The sequence below is a fragment of the Podarcis erhardii genome, assembly GCF_964252035.2.
Source record: "Podarcis erhardii genome assembly, chromosome: 17".
Taxonomy (NCBI): Eukaryota; Metazoa; Chordata; class Lepidosauria; order Squamata; family Lacertidae; genus Podarcis; species Podarcis erhardii.
In genome coordinates, this window is record NC_138515.1 from 4854038 (window position 1) to 4878125 (window position 24088).

Here is a 24088-nt window from a genome sequence, read left to right on the forward strand (position 1 = left end):
TTTCTCTGGTCTCTTCTGACCCCTGCCTTGCTCCTCAACTACCTGCTCCCTGCCCCATAATGAACATGCCATGCCATCACACCAGTTCAGCCAATCAGCTTTGGAAGCTTCACTTTAATCACCATGCAATATTGAATTGATATGGGGTGGGGTGCTATCAGGGGCTCCCAATAATTTTATTGATTGATTGATATATTTGTATCACACCTTTCCTTGAAGGAGCTCAAGATGGTGTATACACATCTTTTCCCCACTCCCATTTTATCACACAGGAAACCTGGGAGTTAGATTAGGCTGTGGATGTTTCTGTTCCTTATTCCAGCACATCCCTTAGAATGGAAGAGCAGCGGCCTAGCGTGGGTTGTCAGCACCCGGGGCAAGGCAAGTAATTTGCGCCCCCTAACCTGGGGCATGGCAAGTAATTTGCGCCCCCTAACCCGGGGCAAGGCAAGTAATTTGCGCCCCCTAACCCGGGGCAAGGCAAGTAATTTGCGCCCCCTAACCTGGGGCATGGCAAGTAATTTGCGCCCCCTAACCCGGGGCAAGGCAAGTAATTTGCGCCCCCTAACCCAGGGCAAGGCAAGTAATTTGCGCCCCTAACACCTAACCTGCCGCCGCTGCCAGCTTCTTCTTGCTGCTGCCTGGGCTGGGGTATTTATGGTAAGATAGCCACGGCGGTGGCGGGTCCATGTCAGGTGATCTGAGGTGAGTTGCTGCTGGCGCTGCCGCCCAAACGACGCCGCTTGCCCGGAGGAGGAGGAGGGCAGAGAGGCGAGGAAAATGCAACATGGCCCAGCAGCTGCAGCAGCGGCAGCGGTGGCGGGGCTGTGAGGAGGGGCTGCCTGGCGCGCCCTCCGCGGCCCTGACGTGCGGGGACCGCGGCGAGCGCTGAGAGCCGCTGCCTGCCGGACCCCTTCAGCCCAGACGCGCGCACAGCTCGTCGGTTCCGCGAGACATGGAGCTCTGCTACAGCCTGCACCCGAGGCTCTTCGGCGACTCTGGAGGCGGCGAGCGCCCCCCCCAGATGTTGCACCCAGTGCGGCCGGCCCCCCCCTGCACCCCCCACGCTATGCCACTGTGGAAGAGGATCAGGAGAGAAAGAGAAAGGGGACAGGAAAAAGTTGCAGCCCTATCCACACTTAATCTGGGCATGTCTACTCAGAGAAGTCCCCTAGAATGGAATGGAGTTTACTCTTTATGTCATTTCCAGTAGCAGGCTACCATACTGCCTGCTTGGCTCTTTCATGGCATTTGGCTAGATCTTGATGTCCTTCGAGTGCAACTTGAAAAAAACTATTGTGGGGGCCCAGGTAAGCCCCACCCTGCATAATTGATCACATGATGTGGTGCACACACACCATTTGAATGGCAGTGCCCATCAATTTTGGGGGGCAAAGCCCCCTCAGCCCCAAGGAGTTGGCTCCTATGATGTCCTTGGTTGATAAGGTCTAAGAATCTCCAGTTCACTCTGTGGTCCATGAACAGCAAAGAGTCTTCTAGTCATCTCTGAAGTTCTGTTAAGAGATTCAGGCCATCCTGAGTGTAGGCATGGCTTCTTGAAGGTCTTGATCTCCTTGAGTAGCATTTGGGTTGTGACTGGGTTTATTTTCAGATGCTAGTAGAGAACCATGCACAGCCCAGACATAAATCTTTACATCCTCTTCTAATTCCTACTTTCATCGCTGAGCTTCATGGCAAGGTATTTGCTATGGCCAACTTTTTCCCCAGAAACATGCCAAGTCACTGGGTTGAATCTCAATTCTTATTATTCTTATTAATTGAATTTATATACCGCCCTATACCCAGGGGCCTCAGGACGGTTCACAGATGTTGGCATTGCCATGGCGCTTGATCAAAATCTTTTCCTTTTATCAAGGTCACCAAAGATGTCAGGAGTCTGAGGGACACTCCAGGGTCCTTTGTTATTGTGCATTCATGATTATTTGTGATCATGATGGTATTGGGGGTGGTTATCTGGAAACCAACATTCAGTACTGTTTGCACCTGCGAAAGGTCTGGGGTGAACATGCTGTTTCATTTCCAGTCACTGTGTGTCCTGTAGTTTCCTGCTGAAATCCTGCAACTGAAATTCTGTAATCCCTAAAAGAAGGTAGGTTAAACAGGTATCTGTAAAAGATTTCACCTGCCCTAACGCTAGCAAGGCACTGTTTGTTAAATATTTGTGAAGAGCATTTTTCTGCTTTGGTAAAAGTTCTGGATCAGAATGCAAGTGGCGTCTGTTCTAAAATGTGGATTTATTCCACTGACTCCCTAGCTGCTTGCATCAGTGCTGAACATGGTAGGCTTCCTAGCATCATAAAACTGTAAGATTGGAACATTAGCTCTTATATTCTTTATATTTGTAAAGGCTGATCATTTCCCCCAAATGTTGTGGATTTCAGTAGTAGATTCTGTAGTAGGTTTCAGTAGTGTCTCTGTTGAGATGCCTTACAAATAGCGACATCGATAATGGCTCACTCTTCTCAGAAGGCATCTCAGTTCTGTAATGTTAATTGGTGCTTTCAGTTCTCTGATGAGCATAGCTTTGTTCCGTGTAATGCAATTATCTTTCCCAAGAATTCGGTTTCACTTTGATGCAAAATACACTTGTTTGTTTGTTTAGGTGAAGCCCAGATTAAAAAATCAAATTGAAGGTAATGCGTGAATTTGTCATGATCTTCCACTGACATGCCATGCATTAAGGCTAAGTTGGGTTAGAATTAAAAATGTGTGGAACTGGCGGAAATGACTGGCAGAATCCGAGACCAGGGAGAAAAGTCGGTGGAAGAAGACTGGAAGAAATTTAAAGATTATCTACAGAAATATTGTAAAATTAAGGAATGTTAGAAAGATGTTGGAATGAAGTTACATGGCTTTAGCAGAAATGTTATAAAGAATTAAGTATAATAGATTGCAATTGGATTAAAGGAAAAATAATGTTAGAATTTGTTAAGTTAAATGATAGGACAGAAGTTTGAGGAAGATGGAAAGGATTTGCTGAAACAAATAATTGAAGTGGAATACAAAAAAAGGGAGGTGTGAGGAGGTCGCTGAAACAAGTAAAAGGAAGTTAATAACATTGAAAGTATTGGTTGTGTTTCTTTTTTTTCATTGTTTTTGTTTTAATTTTGTTATGTATATGTAATATTTTTGTTTTTGTATTGTACTGTATGGTTTTGTTATGTTTAATTCGTTTTCTTTTTTCTTTCTGTAACTTTCAAAACTTTAATAAATATTATTTTTTAAAAAATAGAATTAAAAATGTGAAATGCTTCTAATTGTTGTAGGAAAATTATGTTCATTGCTTTAATCCAATGTAAATATATAAAAATGTAGTCAAAAGAGATAAAACCGCAAAGCCGATACAATAACAAATTGACTTCTCTTTTCAGGTCAAAACCTAATAAAAGTCCTCATGAAGCCAATAAATAACAGTGACATTTGTCAAGGACCAGGAGTCAACATGGATAAAATTGCAAGATGATATAGTAACAATTTGACTTGTCTACTTAGGTCAAAGCCTGATCAAAATCCTTATATGTCCAAAGATGGCAACAAAATTTGTCAAAGTCCATATGTATTTCAACCCAATTGATCTTCTTCAGCAGTCAGAATAAAATTATTATCTGCAACTGGGTCACAGAGTTCATCCACTAGGTTAGTCTGTCTTGTGAAATGGCCAGCAATATAACTCACAACCCTAAGATTATTATGCATAAGTGGTCTTTTGGGCATCTCCCAAAACTTAATTATCTGACTATGCGTCCTGAGTCCTAGTGTCTTCAAAGCCCGTGACACCTTTGGTAAAGGCTGTTCTCCAACTGGAGTGCTCTTAGGCCAGTGTTTCCCAGTTGTCAGTGTTTATACTACATTTTTAAAGATTTGCCTTGAGACAGTCTTTAAACCTCTTTTGTTGACCACCAGCATTACGCTTTCCATTTTTAAGTTCGGAATAGAGTACAGTGGTACCTCTGGTTAAGTACTTAATTCGTTCCAGAGGTCTGTTCTTAACCTGAAACTGTTCTTAACCTGAAGCACCACTTTAGCTAATGGGGCCTCCTGCTGCCGCTGCGCCGCCAGAGCATGATTTCTGTTCTTATCCTGAAGCAAAGTTCTTAACCTGAAGCACTATTTCTGGGTTAGCGGAGTCTGTAACCTGAAGCGTATGTAACCTGAAGCGTATGTAACCCGAGGTACCACTGTAGTTGCTTTGGAAGACGATCATCAGGCATCCGCACAACACGACCAGTCCAACGAAATTGATGTTGAAGATTCATTGCTTCAACACTGGTGATCTTTGCTTCTTCCATTACACTGATATTAGTTCGCCTGTCTTCCCAAGTGATGTGTAAAATTTTTCGGAGACACCGTTGATGGAATCTTTTGAGGAATTGGAGATGGCGTTTATAAGTGGTCCATGTTTCACAAACATATAGTAAGGTTGGTAGTACAATAGCTTTGTAAACAAGCATTTTGGTTTCCCTGCGAATGTCCCGGTCCTCAAACACTCTGCACTTCAATTGGGAGAAGGCTGCACTCACAGAGCTCAGGCGATGCTGGATTTCGGCATAAGTGTTGGCCCTTGTGGAAAGATACCTGCCTAGGTAGGAGAAGTGATCAACATTTTCCAACATTACACCACTGAGTTGGATTTGTGGTGCTGCAGAGGAGTTATCTTGTACTTATTGGTGCAGCACTTTGGTTTTTTGGATGTTGAGTGATAGGCCAAGCTTTTCGTAAGCTTCTGCAAAGGTATTTAGGATGGTTTGGAGGTCATCCTCTGAACGTGCGAACACTACGTTATCATCAGCATACTGAAACTCTATGATGGAAGTTACAGTAACCTTACTCTTTGCTTTCAGCCTGCTCAGACTGAAGAGCTTTCCATCTGTTCGATATATGATTTCTACTCCGGTGAGGAGTTTGCCTTCAACGAAGTGTAGGATCATGGCAATGAAAATAATGAATAGAGTTGGGGCAATAACACAACCCTGTTTAACACCAGATCCCACTGTGAATGGTTCACTTTGAGAGCATTGTTATCTGCGATTGTTGCTGTCATATTATCATGGAGGAGCCAAATGATGTTTACAAATTTATCTGAGCAGCCAATTTTCAGAAGGACAGTCCACAGGGCATTATGATTTAGTGTCGAAAGCCTTCGGTCACTAAACGCCATATACAGGGGTTGGTTTTGCTCTCTGCATTTTTATTGAAGCTGTCGAGCAGTGAAAATCATCTCCACTGTCCACCTAGAAGGCCAAAAACCATTTTGGGATTCAGGAAGGGTCACCTCAGATATTGTTAAGAGACAGTTTGCTAAGATCCTTACAATAATTTTGTGGACCACAGCTAATAGAGAGATCCCTTGATAGTTTCCACAATCAGTTCTGTCACCTTTTTTAAAGAGATTGATAATTTTGGCATCTCTAAAGTCTGCTGGGATCTTTTCTCTTTCCCAGATTTTTCGATGAGCTTGTGAAGTTGTTGTGTAAGTTCAATTCCGCCCACTTTGAAGATTTCGGCAGGTGGGATGGTTCCACCATCCTCTATACGTCACCTCTGAAATAACTGTGATATCAGCTGCTGAACATGTTTTGAAATTAATGGCTGTCCCACAAATAGGCTTGTTCCCCAGCTATGGAGGCTGTGAAAACTTGGCTGTGATCACTTCTTGCACCATCTGGGGAGTGGGCTACTTTTTCTAGGCCTCCTTTTGTCGTGCTTTTGCAGAGATCTGAGGAGGAAGTGACTTTTTACCCTTTCCAAAATGGCTTCTTTAAGTCCTTGCCTCCTCCAAGTCACTCTCCAGTTGTCTTTGCTCCCTGATCAGGATTTCAATGAACTCAGATTGCCTTGCCCATCTCAATGGCTTTGTGAAAGGTTAAGACCTCTATTAGCTTGCAATTCTTTGCCTAGAATTCCAAGCGCCAATTTATCTCTCAGGCACTCACCAGGTTTATCTGCAAACCCATGGGTCTCAGCTTGTTCACACAAGGCAAATGGATCGGTTTCAGAAACCAAAAATTTTTCTTGGGGATGAAATGGGCATCACATTGGACCAGAACACTCTGATTGTTGAACTTTTGTGGCCCTCTTTGGTAAAGATTGGTGCTGCTCACTTTTTTCCCTTGTAGCATAAAGGGGCAAACTTATTTACAACACTTCTCCCTCCTTGTAGAACTTGTGGCTTGCCAAAATCAGCAAATCCTTTTTCTAGCCAAGCCACACTGCAGGATTATTTAAGCTGGTAGCTTCTGATGCAATGCCATTTTCTTCACTGACAGCACACCATGGAAGGTAAAGACCAGGAACTGGAGCTGGCCTACCCTTCTGCAAGCAGCAGCAGTAGCAGCAGAGGATAAGGACATCATATAAAACCATCTCTGCTAGATCAGGCCAAAAGTCCATCTAGTCATAGAATCATAGAATTGTAAAGTTGGAAGGGACACAAGGGGCATCTAGCTTAGCTAAAGCATCTATGAGAGATGGCCAACCAACCTTTGCTTCAAAACCTCCAAGGAAGGGAAGCTCACAGCCTCCTGAGGGAGACTGTTCCACCATCAAACAGCTCGTACAGTCAGAAAGTTCTTCCTGATGCTTAGATGGAATCTCCTTTCTTGTAACTAGTCCAACCCCCTGGAATGCAGGAATCTCAACTAGATCATACTTGACAGATGGCCACCCAACCTCTGCTTGAAAGAAGAGTCCTGCACCTCCCAAGGGAGTCTATTCTACTGTTCAACAGCTCTTACTGCCCAAAAGTTCTTCTTGGTAGTTAGTAGGAATCTACATTCTTGTAACTTGAATCTATTGGTTCCACCCTCCAGAGCAGGAGAAAACATCACCTCCTGGCAAATAGAAGGGGAAGAAATGGAGGCAGTGAGAGATTTTACTTTCTTGGGCTCCATGATCACTGCAGATGGTGACAGCAGCCATGAAATTAAAAGACGCCTGCTTCTTGGGAGAAAAGCGATGACAAACCTAGACAGCATCTTAAAAAGTAGAGACGTCACCTTGCCAACAAAGGTCCATATAGTTAAAGCTATGGTTTTCCCACTAGTGATGTATGGAAGTGAGAGATGGACCATAAAGAAGGCTGATCGCCGAAGAATTGATGCTTGTGAATTATGGTGCTGGAGGAGACTCTTGAGAGTCCCATGGACTGCAAGGAGATCAAATGTATCCATTCTGAAGGAAATCAGCCCTGAGTGCTCACTGGAAGGACAGATCGTGAAGCCGAGGCTCCAAGACTTTGTCCTCCTCATGAGAAGAGAAGACTCCCTGGAAAAGACCCTGATGTTGGGAAAGATGGAGGGCACAAGGAGAAGGGGACGGCAGAGGACGAGATGGTTGGACAGTGTTCTCGAAGCTACCAGCATGAGTTTGACCAAACTGCGGGAGGCAGTGGAAGACAGGAGTGCCTGGTGTGCTCTGGTCCATGGGGTCATGAAGAGTCAGACATGACTAAACGACTAAACAACAACAACAACTTTCTTGTAACTTGAATCCATTGGTTCCACCCTCCAGAGCAGGAGAAAACAAACTTGCTCCATCTTCTATGTGGCAGGCCTTGAGATATTGGAAGGTTGCTATCATATCTCCTCTCAATCTCCTCTTTTCCAGGTTAAACATACCCAGCTCCTGCAATCTTTCCTCATAAGGCTTGGTTTCCAGACCCTTGATCATCTTGGTTGGCCTCCTCTGCATACCTTCCAGCTTGTCATTACCCTTCTTATATTGTGGTACCCAGAACTGGACACAGTATTCCAGGTGAGGTCTGACCAAGGCAGAATACAGTGCGACTATTACTTCCCTTGATCTAGTCACTATACTTCTGTTGTTGCAGCCTAGAACAGCATTAGCTTTTTTTTGCTGCTGTATCACACTGTTGACTCATGCTAAGCTTGTGGTCCACCAAGACCCCTAGATTCGTTTCACATGTACTTCTAGTAAGCCAGGTGTCGCCCGTCTTACATTTCTGCATCTGGTTCTTCCTCCCTAAGTGCAGAACCTTACATTTATCCCTATTGAAATTCATTTTGTTAGCTTGGGCCCAGTTCTCCAATCTGTGAAGGTCATTTTGAATCCTGATTCTGTTTTCTGCGGCATTAGCTACCCCTCCCAGTTTGGTGTCATCTGCAGATTTGATTAACATCGCGTCAATTCCTTAATCCAAGTCATTTATAAAGACATTGAACAACAAGGCGCCCAGGACCTTGTGGCACCCCACTTGTCACTTTTCCCCAGGATGATGAGTAACCATCAATGAATATTTTTTGGGTTCGGGAAGTCAACCAGCTACAAATCCACCTAACAGTTACCTCGTTCAACCCACAATTCACCAGCTCCCTTGCAAGAGTATCATGGGGGTCTTTGTCAAAAGCCTTCCTGAAATCAAGATATAGCATCCTGATCTCACAATGGCCAACCAGATCCCTACAGGAAGCCTGCAAGCACAACTTGAGTCCTCATTTGCAGTCCCCAGCAGCCATTACTCAGAGGTATTCTGCCTCCAACTATGGAGACAGAACAGAGACATCATGGTTCTTAGCCATCGATAGCCCTCTCCTCCTTGAATTTCTCCAGTCTTCTCTTAAAGCCAGTCAAGTTGGTGACCAACACTATTTCTTGTGGGAGTGAATTCTGTAGTTTTGCTGTGCACCACGCAAAGAAGGACTTCATTTTGCCCATCTGAAATCTCTCAACATCCAGAATACTTTTGTTCGGCAAAGTGGTAGCAGAGAGATGGGGACGCACCCATTGTTGGAATTCTTATGTTCCCAGACACCATTCGCTACACTGAGTCCATATAGACTAGCCTTTCCTCAATCTGTGGGTCACCAGATGTTGTTGAACTACAACTCCCATCAGCCCTAGCTAGCAAAGCCAGAGCTCAGGGATGATGGGAGTTGTAGTCCAACAACATCTGGGGACTCACAGATTAAGAACGGCTGATAAAGACAATGGGTAGGCAAACTAAGGCCCGGGGGCCAGATCGGGCCCAATCGCCTTCTAAATCTGGCCCACAGACTGTCCGTGTGTTTTTACATGAGTGGAATGTGCGTTTTTATTTAAAATGCATCTCTGGGTTATTTGTGGGGCATAGGAATTCGTTCATTCCCCCCCCAAAAAAATACAGTATAGTCTGGCCCCCCACAAGGTCTGAGGGACAGTGGACCGGCCCCCTGCTGAAAAAGTTTGCTGATCCCTGATATAGACTCTGCTTAACCCAAGCCCCTGCCCATAGTGCAGTGATAAAATACATGTATGACAGCAAGGGGCACCAGAAAAGTCCCAGTATTTGCAGTTCCGGTGTCAACGCCAAGAAATATTTCTGCCCGAGGAGCCCCAAGAGAGCTGGGTTGAGACCTGAGAGTACTGGATCATGATGAACTACCGGTTTGGCTCACTGTAGGGTGGCAACTTATGCAAAACTGGAGAGTCCTGCCTTGATCCTTGGTGCCTCCACAACCTGGCAGCTAGCACAGCATTCACAAGATGACAGGGTTAATGATTCAGCAAATCCCATCAGCCTCAGGGTAGCCAAAGGGCAGGGTAAAGGGAACTGAACTCTTTCTACTAGGTCTGCTGCTGCTACCTTCCCCTCACTCCCAAACCACAAACCCCATTGATTTCTGCTCGGAGAGTAAGAATTCCCTCCTTCATCCGTGCCCATGCCTCTTCACAATTAGACAACAGCACTCTCTTGACCTTAATATGTGTCTTCATACATCAAAAAGCACATATTCCCAATAGCAGCGCATCACTTAGCATTGCTATTAAATTCACTGCTATCCACACGCCTCCAAAGATGGTGTACGAAACATAACAAAAACAGCTGAAAATGTACGAAATAGTTAAATAATAAAAAAATAGCAGAAGTCAAGCTTATAATACAATACGAAATGGACCCCATGGCAGAGATCCATTATGAAATCCTATTGGATTAATTTCTAAACAGGGCTCAGATCTGCCCCAGAGTCAGAGCTGCATGTGCCATGATTCTGCTTGAATTCAGAAAAGCCACAAAATGTGGCTCTAGGCACATAGTTCAGCTTCCTGAATCTCAGAAGCCAAACAGGTGCCTGGATAAAATGCTTTAGTGCTTCACATTGCTCCAAGTTTCCCATGACTAGCTGGAGCAGAATATATTATATGGAAACAAATAAATTTTTTTTAATTTTTTTTGCAAATGTACTTAGTGTGAATAATTTTAATGTTTGTTTTGAATAAATTTTATTAGGGTTTACAGATAAAAAGACAAAACTTAATATCAAATATATATATTTTTTTGTTGAAACTAAAACTTTGATCTAAATACAATAAACACATAAATAGAAGGGGTGGGGAGAAAGGAATAAAGAAAGAGAAAGAGAGAAATGAAGAAAAAGAAAAGAGGTTAAAAGAGAGAGAAAAATAAAATTCAGAAGGTAAGGGACTTCCAGTTCTTCATCTGTCGCTATTATATATATATGTTGCTTATATATATATATACATACATATATAAATTTATATGTGTATATATATATAATTTGTATGTGTGTATACACACACACGTGCGCGCGCGCACACACACACACACACACACAAATTCACTTCATTCACTCCAATATAACACCCACAAAGCCACTTTCTATAAACAAACATTATCTTCAATCTTCAAATCCAAATTTCATTATTTCTTTTTCTTTTCCACGCAAAAGGTCTATGAAACATTTCCAATCTTTAACCAATGTTAACCATGACTTTCCTCTGATTAAAGATGTCAGTTTTGCCATCTCAGCGAAGTCTTCTGTTGTTGGCAACAATGGGTCCTTCCATCTTTGTGCATATCAAAGTCTCACAGCCGTAATCATGTATTGTAACAAAGTTCCATAGTCCTTTTCTAACTGTATATCCATAAGTCCCAGCAGGAAGAGTAGCGTGAATAATTTTACACAGAACACAGATTCCTGCTTTCTCTGGTGCACAATTTGGATTATCCTGCTACAGAATATTTATTTCTTTAGTGTGGCTTACACACAGCCTGAAAAACAGTAAGATCTTCAGATCTGGAAGCCTTCCACAATAGATAAGATCAGTGGCGTAGCATGGGGGGTGCAGGGGGGGCCGGCCGCACCGGGCACAACATCTGGGGAGGGCGCGCTCGCCACCTCCGGAGTCGCCGAAGAGCCTCGGGCGCAGGCTGTAGCAGAGCCCCATGTCTCGCGGAACCGACGAGCTGTGCGTGCGTCCGGGCTGAATGCGTCCGGCAGGCAGTGGCTCTCAGCGCTCGCGGCGGTCCCCTCCTTCTCCGGGCAAGCGGCGTCGCTTGGGCAGCAGCGCCAGCGGCAACTCGTCTCAGATCACCTGACATGGACCCGCCGCCGCGGCTACCTTACTGTAAATACCCCAGCCCAGGCAGCAGCAAGAAGAAGATGGCAGCGGCGGCAGGTTAGGGGCGCAAATTACTTGCCTTGCCCCGGGTGCTGACAACCCACGCTACGCCGCTGGATAAGATTGGCTGTAGTTTGGGGTACTGAAGGGAATGTACCCTGCACCTCGGCCAGAATGTTCCCTGCCTCATTTTTCGTTTGTGTCCTAGCAGTGGAAAGAGATTCTGGGGTTGATGAACCCCATTTCAAACTGCATTCTATCCTTAGAAGAGATTTCACCAAAGCCAAACCTGGACATTTTGAAGAATGGATTTGGTGTTTAGAAGCAAGTCTTATCCTGATAGTCAGCTCTGTCTCAGGCCCGCTGACTTTTTCTTTCTTTCTTTCTTTCTTTCTTTCTTTCTTTCTTTCTTTCTTTCTTTCCACATGGGCTTTTGTGGCATTTTGGTATGTGTTGCATTTTATAGTTTTAATGCATTCTCAGGCCTACGTTCCACTCAAATGCTGGGAAACGCACTTCTACCGGCGGGCAGTTGCCAACTTTTGATTTGAAAATTGCTGCCTCCCTAACCAGAGCCAGTGCTGGCTAAGGCCTGGCAGAATGGAGCTGTGCAAGAATCTGCAAGGTTGAGGTGGAACCCAGGACAAAACCCAGGACTTCTGGCCACAGTAGCGAAGTTCTGCCTTCACTTGCCAGAGGCAGTATGCCTTTGAATGCCAGTCACTGTTGCACTTGGGTCCTGTCCGCCGGCTTCCTATGGACATCTGGTGGGCCACTGTGAGAGCAAGATGCTGTATGGGCCTTTTGTGGGCTGTGAAACACAAGAGAAGTCAAGTACAACATTCCTAGAGAGAACATGTTTACACATGGGGAAGAATGTTTGTCCAGCCAGCAGGTAAATTTCTGTTTCCTTCTGGGCTGGGACAGACTTCCTCTGCATGTGACTAGAGGTGGGCGTGGCCTCACCTGTGCGGGTAACGACAAAAGCACAGAGCAGGGCAGCCATCTCTCTCTCCTTTGACTACATGCATCAAAGAAGCAACATCTGCTTAGCCAAAGATGCCCTCCAGCCAAGAGAGGACAAAGGGACTGTCTCCTTATGAGATAGTTTCTAGGTATATGTTACTTTTCCAAACTAAGTCTGCCTTCTGGGATCCTATTGTGAACAGAATGATGTGTGAGTAAACCTTTTTATACTTTTATAGAAGACTGTGTCATGTCTTATCTTTTATGAGGGAATAAGGAGAAAATACCAGAACAGTTATTATAGAGGCTTTAGCGAGCCTGAGCAAACGCATCCACTGCAAGTTTAAAAGGGGGAATGTTACTCTGCTAAATTGTGAACTTGCTAACACAAGTTGGAAAGGCTATTATCAGACAATATATCCTCTCCTGCATCCCTGAACATTCCCACACCTTTGACCAGATCCAGAAGGCCTATTATTATGTTCTTATTTTCTTAAAAACTAGGCTTGTTATGGGCGGGAAAAGTCTCCTAGCTTCTAAAGGCCACTGCTACCCCCTCCCCAAACCTGGTTACCTGTCTGAACACAGATTCGATCAATAGAGTTCTTCCTGGACTCCATCTCTGCCCCCCCCACCTGCCCCATCCCATAGCCTCCCTGCCGCCAGCCATTTGCACCCCACTTCGGTCTTCTCCTTGCCCCCCATGCTCTTGCAGCCGACACCCTGCTCTCCGGCAGAAACCTTTTTTCACATTGCAAGTGTTTGATCAGAATTCCAGTTTCAGTGGCAGCCAGTTCTCTCCTCTCTTCCCAGCTGACCATAAATAATTCAATTCCTACGGACGCTCCTTCACTGCCTGGAAATTTATTTATTTCATTCTCCTCCCTTTGGTTACACATTAAGTGACTTAGCCCATAAAAAGAAATTACTCAGCAACAACAATAAAAGCTTGAAATTGCTGACCTGGCTGCATCGGGGTTGGGGGAAGCCCAGGGCTGGAATCACCCCCAGCACAAGAGGCCAAGCGGGCAGTTCCCCTTGAAATCCTCCAGTGAAAATGAAGAATCAAAGGGGTAGGGTTCCCCCCCTAGAGTACAGCAGTTGAGGCTGAGGTGCAGCTGTATCTGGAGTGGTGTGGAGGTGCAGGAAGAGACATTTGCATATTCCCGAATGCCTTTCCTAGAGCTTATGCTCAGGATGCCTGTTTGCACAGGACTGCTGCACCAGAGCTGCATTTAATTCATTCTGCCATGCATGGAGAGCTTTTGCTAAGTCCTTGGAACCAGTTAGCTGGGTGGGTGTGAGGACGAGAAAACTGAGTGAATGCTGGTCTACTAGGTGGTAGAGAAGCCTAAAGCAGGGGGAGGGAAGCTTTGGTCCTCCAGTTGCTGAACTACATCTCCCATCAGCTACTGGGGCTAATAGTCTAGGCTGATGGGAGTTGTAGTCCACCAACATCTGGAGGGCGAAAGGCTCCCTGAGAAGCAACATAGGAAGGGGGGCAAAGGACACAGTGAAGGGGAAGTAGAGGAGGCGGGAAATGGAGAAGGCGCCAATGAAAGGAGGGTGCCTTTAAAGCAGGATGAGGAACCAGTTGCCATTGGACTGCAACTCCCATCATCCCTGACTATTGGCCGTGCTGGCTGGGGCTGATGAGAGCTGGAGTCCGACAATATGTGGGTGAGCCACAGGTTCCAAAACTCTAGGACTTATCATCTTAGGGACAAGAGAGGCCCTATGCTGTTGGCAGGATGGTGCAGAGGCAGCAAAGATGCTGTATGGTTAAGGAATGCTGTCCAGGAGTCAGTAAAGTGAAGGCAGGGTACTGAAAAGCAGAGATCTGTCTGTAGAAGCTACCTGTAATGGAGGCAGAAGGCATGGAGAAAGTAAAGACTTGGGCAGGTCTGGGGAATCCTGGACCCTCCAGATGGTGCTGAACTACAATTCCCACAATTCCTGCCTATTGGCTATGCTTGCTAGGGCTGATGGGGGTTGTAGATCAGTAACATCTGGAGGTTCCCCGCACGAAGGGCCTAGGGATTTAAAAAATAAAAATAAAAAGGCTCTCTGCTACTGGTGTGAAGGAATTGGACAGCCTGTGTCTGTTGCAAACTTAGGAGACAAAGAGTTGCCTCTTTAGATCCTGAGAGGAGTTCTGTCCATTTAAGAGGCAAGTAGAAAGGAAGACTTCTGCTCTGTGTGGCTTCTCCCTACAACAGCACTGTGACTTGATAACTAGTTAGACAGCGAGGCCAAGAGATAGCGGGTAAGTTTTACGCATTGATTTGAAAGAACCAGCCAACTGCAGCAAACATGCGTGCTTTGTTTTTTCTGTTACATTTATACCCCACTTTTCCTTCAAGGAGCTCAAGTTGGCATGCATGGTTCTCCCCATCTCCATTTTATACTCACAACAACCCTGTGAGGTAGGTTAGGCTGAGAAATGGTGATTGGCCCAAGGTTACCTAGTAAACTTCACAGCTGAGTCAAGATTTGAATCTCGTCTCCCAGGTACCAGTCCAACCCTCTGACCACTACTCCACACTGCTGTGCATGCACACACACACACACACACACAATTTGTATTAAAATATGAGGTAATTCACTGTTACAGATGGAGGGAGTTCAGTTGTATTACAGATGGAGGCAATGAAATTGGACTTGCCCAAGACTTTTCTACCAGTCATGGCTTCCTCCAAAGCATCCTGTCAGCTGCCATTTGTTCAGGGTGCTGACCTCAAAGGCCCATAACAAATAACAGCTCCCGGGATTCTCCGTGACTCAGGTGATACCAGAGTGCTTTGAACGTACAACTCCATGACTGCGTTGGCTTTTGACTCCAGATCTTTGGGTTTTTGTGAGGTACAACAACTAGTGCCCTAGGCCATGCCAGCCCTACTGCAAGGCACTCCACAGGAGGTAGAACTGAGATGCGGCTGGTCGCTGTGAGGGGCTTCCTGTGAAGCAAAGGGTACAGGAAGGGCAGGGCAGGTGGTGGCCTCACGGATGAGGAATCGGGAATTGCCACTGTTAGGCCAAAGGAGCTGCAGGACCCACGGTGGTTGTCGTGGTGATAGTGAGCCCGTGTTAATATTCTGACCGCTTAAGGTAAAGGTAAAGGGACCCCTGACCATTAGGTCCAGTCGTGGACAACTCTGGGGTTGCGCGCTCATCTCGCTTTATTGGCCGAGGGAGCCAGAGTACAGCTTCCAGGTTATGTGGCCAGCATGACTAAGCTGCTTCTGGAGAACCAGAGCAGCGCATGGAAACGCCGTTTACCTTCCCGCCAGAGCGGTACCTATTTATCTACTTGCACTTTGATGTGCTTTCGAACTGCTAGGTTGGCAGGAGCAGGGACCGAGCAATGGGAGCTCACCCCGTCGTGGGGATTCGAATTGCCGACCTTCTGATCAGCAAGTCCTAGGCTCTGTGGTTTAACCACAGCGCCAAGGTATCAGACTGCTAAAGGCCAGTCTGCACTCACCCAGCATAAAGGGGAAGCGATGGAGGAGCGCAAGATGGAGAAGAGCCAGCAAAGATTGCAATGAGACACAAAAGAGACTTTATTCAGAGCGGAGGGGGGTGGGTTGTGGAAGAGGATGCCCAGGACATCTGCCTTTGTGGCTCAGTTCCAGTGCGGGGTGTTGGGGGGGGGGGGTTGGAAGTGGCCAGGGCACCTTTTTCCACCCTCTTTTTTGTGGAAAAGGGACATCAGCAGAAGCAGAAGCCGCCGTTCGTTAATGCGCTTCAGGGTGTATTGCACAGGCAGCTCATCAATGCTGGGAACTGGGGTGGTGGTTTGCAGACAGCGGGTGCCTCGCTGGCACACACACAGGCGAGTTATTAAAACTTAATTGAGCGGATGGGAACAAGGCAGCTAATTAAAGCTTCCCAATAATGGGAACTGCTGGGTTTCAGGAGAGGAGAGAAGGGGCAGGAACCAGGGCTCCCAAGGTTCGATATACCTCAGCTCTGAGGGCTGGGAGAGGATGAGGAAGGGCTCGGGAATTGTGGCTTGGATTTATTGAGGATTGTAGTTCTCAGCAGAGGCCTAGTGGGGGCTGGGGAAGGGGGGGAGCCAAGAGTTCTTGCTAGCTCAGCTGCTGACACTGGGGAAATGTTATAGCAACCAGTGGATTCTCATTAAGTTTGGACAGGGCAATGTGTGAAAGAAAGATGATTCCTTTTTCCATCCTAACCGGTTACCACCTGTTTATCGCCTGCTCCTCTGCCGTGAGCTCCCATCAATCCTGACCCAGAGCCCCAGCCTTTAATCTGGATTTCCAAACCAAGCCTCAGTTTGTCCCAGCTCTGCAGGAACTGGTTTCCCTTCACTGGCTTGAAATGTGCAGAAAATACCACTGCAGAGAAATGCTGGTTCATTGGGGAAGGGAGCATACTCCAGAGTGTCTCTGAACAAGCGTGCTCCTTCTGCCCTATAGCCCTATAGCCTTATTACTGGCTGTCCTATTACCTCACTGAACCGCAGCCTCCCCTTTGGGGTGCAGAAGATCGGAAGTCACATCCAATGGCTTCCTCAGCTCATCCATCATCCAGACTCTCTCAGCCTCAAGCAGAGCAGCAGTTCCAATTGGTAGGATAATAAATAGCCCCCTCCCACCCGTCCAGCGATCTGGGAAATTGCTCATTCATTCATTCATTTATTCATTCATTCCCTGATCGGAAGCAGGCCAGAAAACATTCACAGAGGCCAGCTGGTACCCCGCAAATTCCTTATCTTGTCGCTTCCCTCCCTGCGACGACGAATTCTATGCCATAACCTAGCCTGGTCCTTGCATCTGTTTGGAACAGCAGAGCTTATCCCTGGCACATGCGAAAAGTATCTCCGAGCATGTGCAAAGTGCCTGGAAAAGCAGGGGTTGCATCTAGATGTGGGGGGTGGCAGCAAGGCCGGAGGAGGCTGCGGCTTGCACCTAGTGGGATGGGTAGCAGGATCTGCCCCTGTGTGGCGTGTCTGGTATGGCAGTTGATGGACAGGGAAGTGGGATCTAGCCGCCAGCAAGAGCTCAGGCCAGGCAGTACCATCTGCTGCATTATAACTTTATAGCACTTTTGGTAAAGCAGCGGCACCCCACTTTATTTTTTCATATGGCATGGGCACTGAGAGAAACTGCATTTTACTCCTTTGCCTGGAAACTCTGAGAAAGAGGTCAGAACCCATGACACAACACTCGCAGACCCAGGAACCCTAGATGGGCAAGCACTATGTCTCAGCTGCCAGCACCTGTCTATCAGTTCAGATCCCATTCCTCTCTGATTTGTAGACAGGACCCTGCTCCCCTCCAAATGTGGTGGGCTTCAGCTCCCACCACCCCCAGTTGGCACGTCCAGTGGTCAGGGATAGTTTAGCATCACCTGGAGGTTTCCCCAGTTCTGCCTTATGGATTCCTTTTTCTCACAGTCAAGATCCACCTCTACTCCTTCCTTCAAGCAGCACTGAGATGCTCCCAAGGCAGTCGTGCATAGTGGTTAGAGTGTCACCATCAAGCTCACTCTGAGCCAGGGGCACTTCCTTCAGCAAAAACCTACCTCACAGGGTTGTTGTAAAGATAAAATGGGGGAGCGGGTAACCCCTGTGCTCCCCTCTCTTGGAGTTTCTCAAAGGAAGGGTGAAAAGTGAAACAAATTGCCAGGCCTCCTGCAGTCTCAGTGCACTGTTATAATCTCTCCCAGATGGAAGCTGATGGGTTTTAAATCTCACCAACTTTGATTCAACACTGAACCCCTGACACCTCCCAATAACAATAAAATATCCTCGTTCAGTTGGGAATCCACTTGCAGGCCATGCAGAAATAGACGGCGCCAGTGATGGATGCTTCATTAATATATGGGGTACAAGAAAGGCCTTTGTTAATCACCCTGGGTTGCAGAGCCTCCAAAAACACTGTCTGCAAAACTAGCACACAAAACATTCCAAATAATTCCCCCCACAGAAACACACATTGCATTCATCCCTTGCTGCTTCCTCCTGTCCTTCTGTTGCCCCTTCGGGCTCTCTAAACTCTTTGGGGCAGGGACTTGTCTTTTACTGAAGGTACACTGATGGCATGATATTAATAGTCCTCATACTATCTTATGGTAGCCTCGGGGAGGAGGGTAATGCAGCCCCAACAGAGCCCTGAAATAAACTGGAAAGTGAAACATTATGTAGAAATCTGATGAGACACCAGATTTTCTACTCTTGTTCTGATGTCATGGAAGATATCCAGCAGAGTCCAGACAAAAAGTGAGGCAGTCAATTGGCCCAGGAAAGCAAATCCCTGGAGGCGGCCAACATTCTGAAATGCCAGAATTCCAATACTGTACCAGTTTCTGAGGATCAGACATGCACCACACACACAACTACAAACACCCAAATCAGTATTTGATTTTTCCGCAGGAAGGGAACCATGCTAAAATGAATATATCCAAATTCAGGATTCCAGCGTGAAATCTGAACAGGGAATACCAGGGCTACAAAACAGCACAAAATGCTTGTAGTCCAAGCATGCCAGAAAACCATAGGGGAAAGGGAGGGTATGAGCATTGCACTGAAGGAAATGTTATTTTGGGAGGGGCATGATAAAGTTCTCACCCATAGTAGACGCAAAAGTGCTTCTCTTTCCTTGGAAAACGCTCCCTAGTCCCTGCGTTCCCAGCCCTTTCCCGCAATCTGACTCTTCTTCCCACCCATATTTCTCTTCGCTGCTTCTGCTTCCTTGGCCCCAGCAGACCACCCAACCCCTTGCTGGTTCCCTTCTGGGCACCTCCCCATCTTGCACAACACTTTTTGAAGGGCTCCTTGCAAGACAGTGCCACACAGCTACCTGGACCATTCAGGTGTGAGGGGCCATGTTCTTTTCCCCACTTGGGGACTGTCAGAAATCTGGACCGGTTTTCTGGTGTTTGGGTGGCTGAGAGAAAGCTAGGCAGACCCAGTTCACAAAATGCTTGACTTTAATGTCAAAACATTAAAGGAAAGAGAGGTGGCCCACTCCCAGCTGAACAGAACCCTGTTTTCCCAGCATAGCTCTGTGTATGGCCTCCATGCTTATCCACCTCCTAAGCACTTGGAACTTATTTCCAACTTGGAACAAGGGAGATGCCGTCTATGCTGGTACCACCAGAGCAGGGCAGAGGTCCAGGGCTCCACTCAGCAGAATGAGCAGGAGGGCCTCTGAATGCAGCAAGGCTGGTTTACCACACATCGAGGTAAGGTAAGTAATGCACATCGCCATCTCAAGAGGGGCTTTTCCATAAGGCCAAGAGTCTAAAGTAACTTTAGTGCACCAATGGATTCACTTGTCTCATTGAGCTTACATACCTCTAAGGGAAAGCCCTCAAATCCCATTGTCTGGGACCAGTCTGGGTCAGAGGTGCTTTTGAACAAAGCAAGGGTGCTAGTGGGTGGCACAGCCATCAAGAGGTCCACGTGGGGATTCTGGAAATGAGGTTTCCACGAGGGCAGAGGAAGAATGTAGTGTTGGTGGGGGACTGAGGCCAAACCTTTGGGGATTATGTCAAGGATGTGCGCAACTCACCCAAGTGTGGTCATGGTGACGATGGTGTACCAGAAGGCAGCAGGGATGCTGGTGAAGTTGGTGGACGCAGTGCCCTTCTCAGCATAGAACATAACGGTGGCAAAGATTATGATGGCCATGGTGAGCGAAAAGAGCAGGAAGCCCAGCTCAGAGGCACAGCTTTTGAGGGTGTATCCCAGGATCCTCAGCCCTTGCGAGTGGCGTGAGAACTTGAAGATACGGAAGACGCGGAACACCCTCAGCGTCACGAAGGCCCCGCTGACATTCTCGTTTTCTGGCATCACCAGCCCAATGTAATAGGGCATGATGGCAACCACGTCAATGATGCTCATCACGCTCTTCATGAACTTGAATCGGCTTGGGGCGGCAAAGAGGCGCATGAGATACTCAAAGGTGAAGATGAGGACGCAAGCTGTGTCCATGCAGAAGAAAGCCTTGGGGAAGCGATCTCCACAAGGCAAGTTCTTCTTCCTCCCAGGAGAGGGCCGGCATGGGATGGTCTCCACCACATTGGCAATGACCGACACGGCAATGAAGAACCCAGTCACATAATAGAAGACCAAAGCCATGGTGCTGGTGTGGGGGTTCTCGAACGCTCTCCAGAGCCGCTGGCGGAAGGTGCTGTCCGGTGGCAGGCCAGTGTCATTGGTCATCTCTGCTTCTTCATCCTCAGCGAGGCGCTCGGCATTCTCCTTCTTGCGGTCGCGATATTCCTCCAGGCAGCAGTCACCGATGAGCTCTGGGATGATGCCGTAGAATGACAACTCTTCATCAAAGGCCTGTATGCACTCCTGGCGGGGGTAATGGAGTCTGCCAGTGCGGTAGAAGTTGAGGATATGGCGGAACATCTCTGGGTCGCGGTCAAAGAAGTACTCCTTGCTGTCTTCATCAAAGAAGAATTCCTTCTCTGAGCTGCCCAGCAGGGTATCCGGATAACGGTCCAAGGTGTTCTTCCAAGTCTGGAAGCGTTTCCCGCTGACATTGACTACCAAGATCTCATCGCTGCGGCGTTTCTTGTCAGCAGGAGGCTTGGGCATGGGCTTCTTGGCCAGTGGGAGCCAGCCCACAGCTGCTGCCCGGGCAAAGGGCAGCCATGTTGCCACCCCTGCAGCCATGTTGTACACAGTTAGTAGATAACAGAACCTTTGCTAAAATGTCTCACCATCCAAACTCAACTGTGCTCTAAGTATCGTCCCAGGAAAAGCTTTTGATAAAGAGGCGTTCTCTGAAAGCCTTCTTGAAAAGGTTTCTTTGCTCAGTTATCACCAAGAATCAGTGGAGCAGAGGGCCCCAGCAGAGGCATAGTCATCCAGTCTAGTTCTTGTCTCAGACATCAAAATCCAGGTCTACCCAAGAACGAAGGCTGTTATTCTCCCCAGCACAGTAATAGCCAAGGTCTTTTCAATGGATGTTAGCAAGCCCCATGGACCTAGACGCCTCCCACTCAAACAGCATCCAGGGTTTTTTCCAGGCAAGATGCCTCCTTACTGTCAGTGCTGATAACTTTAGGAGTTGTGGGCAGAGGTCAAAGGAAGGCAATGCAGGTAAGTGTGATCATTCTGCCCACGGTCTCTCTGATGTTCAGCCCATGTGGCTCTGTGCATTGTGAACAACAGCGGAAACTCCCCTCTGAAAATCTGCAATGTACGAGTGCTGTATTCCTCTGCTGCTGCTGCTCCACTAATTCTTTCTTCCTGGCAGGAGAGAGAATGTATAGGAAGAGAGAAAGTATTCCTGGTGTGGGAGCAGAGTCAGAGAAGGGGTCTCAGTTGATATGGTCAAAGGGGTAGATCACACAGTGCTGTGATAATGGAAAAAAGAGAGACAGGGAAGAGAGAAAGAAGTAAAACTATGCGAGAGAAATAATAGTGTGCAAGGCTGCAATTTTTGGACTGAATGCGGCAGTTCTGAAGTTATAAACTAGCCAAGTTTCAAAAGCTGAAAACAAGAAAGGTTTTGTGTAAAATATCCATCAGGGGATATTAGGGGATGAGCAACATGAGACCCAGAACCCCTCCTCTGTTTGGGGGCAAGAAATGGGGATCCACAGACAGGGCAGGATGATGGGGTCCAGGATTCCTGTGATGGGATCTAAGAGCAGGGTGGTTACTTGAGATCAGCTACTTCTAAGTAATCTCCCTCCAGTTCTAAGCTGATTTGAGTTGGAGGTTGAGTGGCTGGAGCCAGGGCTAGTTTCATATTGGGAAAGGAGTTTGAAGGGACATTTAAGGAAGAGAGTATGAGAGCAGTTAATAATACTGTGTCAAGGAAGAGAGCAAAGGTTTTGTCAAGAAGGAGTTTGGCAGAGCAGGAATTTGGCAACACAACAAAGAGTTTGGCAACGCAAGCTGCAAGGGTGCCTGGAGCGTGAGCAGGGGCTCTCCCTGTGAGCAAGCAGGCAGCCCCAGAGAAAGAGGGTGGAGAGGAAGGGGTTCAGGGTCCGAACAAACTTTCCCATTAACCCTTTGTCTCCTGAAATCTCCGACCCTCAAACCCTTTTCTCTACAATTTGGGTTGGCGAGGGCGGCAGTGAATCTACATCGCTTTGTAGACAGGAGTAAACAACGTGAAATTTAAAAAAAAGAACACCCCCCCCTTCCCCAAGATTTGGGGAGCGTGGGATGGAATTTAAGGAAGGGGCAGGCAAATCTCTAGCACAGGGCGTGGAGGGGGGAGGGAGGTGGGGAGAAATGGGGAGGAGGCAATCAAGGGATGGGAAAGGGCAAATCTGTGGCGGGAAAGGGCCACATTCGGGGGAAAGAGGTGTCCCCGTGGGGAGGTGGGTGGAGAACCCATGGGGCAAGGAGGGCAGAGGGGCACATCCGTGGGGCGACGTGCCGCGGGTCGCTGATTTCCATCCTCTTACCCCCTGGGTGCTGGCTCTGTCCCGGTAGCAGGCAGCGGCGGAGCGTCCGCAAACCCCGGTGCGGGGCCAGGGGTGTCCGGCTGTGGGGTGCCGGGCTGCCCCCCGTGCGTGGGCGAGAGGGCTCCCGTTGCCCCCGACGGCGCCGATCCTCATCGCTCCCCTTGGCTCGCCCGTCTGACTGTGCCGCGCTGCCTCCCTCCCTCCCGGCGCCGCGTGTGTGTGTGCGTGTGAGTGAGGGTGTGCGCGTGTGTGTGTGCGAGCTGCATTCGGCAGGGAGGGGGCACGAGCGAGCGGTTGGCAGCGGCGAGTGGCTGCATCGCAGGCGGCGGAGGCGCGCACCCCAGGCAGCGAGCGCACCGACCGACTGGGGACCAGCAGCAGACGGAGGCGAAGGAGGGGACGGGAGACGCAGCCTGGGAAGGGGGCTGGGGGGGGGGGCGGCGGCGGGAGGATGGCTGGACAGGAGGAGAGGAAATGGGTGCACCGGCGGACAGGCAGGTCGAAGTAGGCAGACAGGCTGAAGTTCAACTGGAGAACGCAGAGAGGAAGGCGAGGAAAGGGGGCTGGGCGGGAGAGAAACGCAACGGGCAGGAGGATGCAGAAAGGATGGAGATGGAGAGATCTCAGCAGGATCACGAAGACATTCAAGGCTGCAGCCTGGTAGTCGCTGGGCGAGCTAAGGAACAGCTCGGAGAAACGGAGTGGCGGGAGCAGCGGAGAGGACGCGAGAAACCTCGGCCAGGAGGGTCGAGAGAGACTCGGGTGGGTGAATCCGAGCAAGAAAAAGCAGATCCACAGCCAGAGCTGGAAACGTGCAGAAAGAGGAGATGGAGATGCGGAAGACGAATGGAGAAAAAGGGGCGCGGGGAGGGCGGAGGAAAGAAGGAGAGCGCAAAAAAAAGAACCGCAGGAGAACTAACTTGGGGTCTTGGAGACTCGAGGGGCGAAGGAGAGGAGGCGGCCTCTCCAAGGCGCGAGGCAGCGACGGAGGGACCCAGGCGGCACCCTTCTCCCAGTGGCGTAGCGTGGGGGGTGCAGGGGGGGCGGCCGCACCGGGCGCAACATCTGGGGGTTAGGGTTAGGGGGCGCAAATCCACGGGTTAGGGGGCGCAAATTACTTGCCTTGCCCCGGGTGCTGACAACCCACGCTACGCCACTGCCTTCTCCTCCGCCTCTGCGCCCCTCGCCTCGCCAGACAACGTCCCGCTCTCCCCTCGGCGCGCCCCGGCAGCCGGGATTTCCCCGTGCGCAGCCGAGGCGACTTTTGATCGCACTCCCGCCGCGCGTCGCCTTTAGGAGCCTCGGCAGGAATTTCAAATTTGGTGCCACTCAGGAT

At 48.2% G+C, this 24088-nt stretch overlaps 1 protein-coding gene across 2 annotated transcripts in view; it reads right to left on the reverse strand.

Annotated features, from left to right (window-relative positions):
• Positions 1 to 23758, reverse strand: part of KCND1 (potassium voltage-gated channel subfamily D member 1) — a 71503-nt gene extending 47745 nt beyond the window's left edge. The window contains exons 1-2 of one of the 2 annotated variants that reach the window (XM_081845141.1): positions 23673 to 23758; positions 19887 to 21687 (exon numbers count right to left, since the gene is read on the reverse strand). In XM_081845141.1, coding sequence (XP_081701267.1) covers positions 19887 to 21001 — 1115 coding nt within the window. In that variant the 5' untranslated portion in view covers positions 21002 to 21687; positions 23673 to 23758. Of the gene's footprint in view, positions 1 to 19886; positions 21688 to 22752; positions 22965 to 23672 lie in introns of those variants that run through there. The other variant, XM_081845140.1, reaches the window with a different exon arrangement.
• Positions 23759 to 24088: the final 330 nt, after the last annotated feature.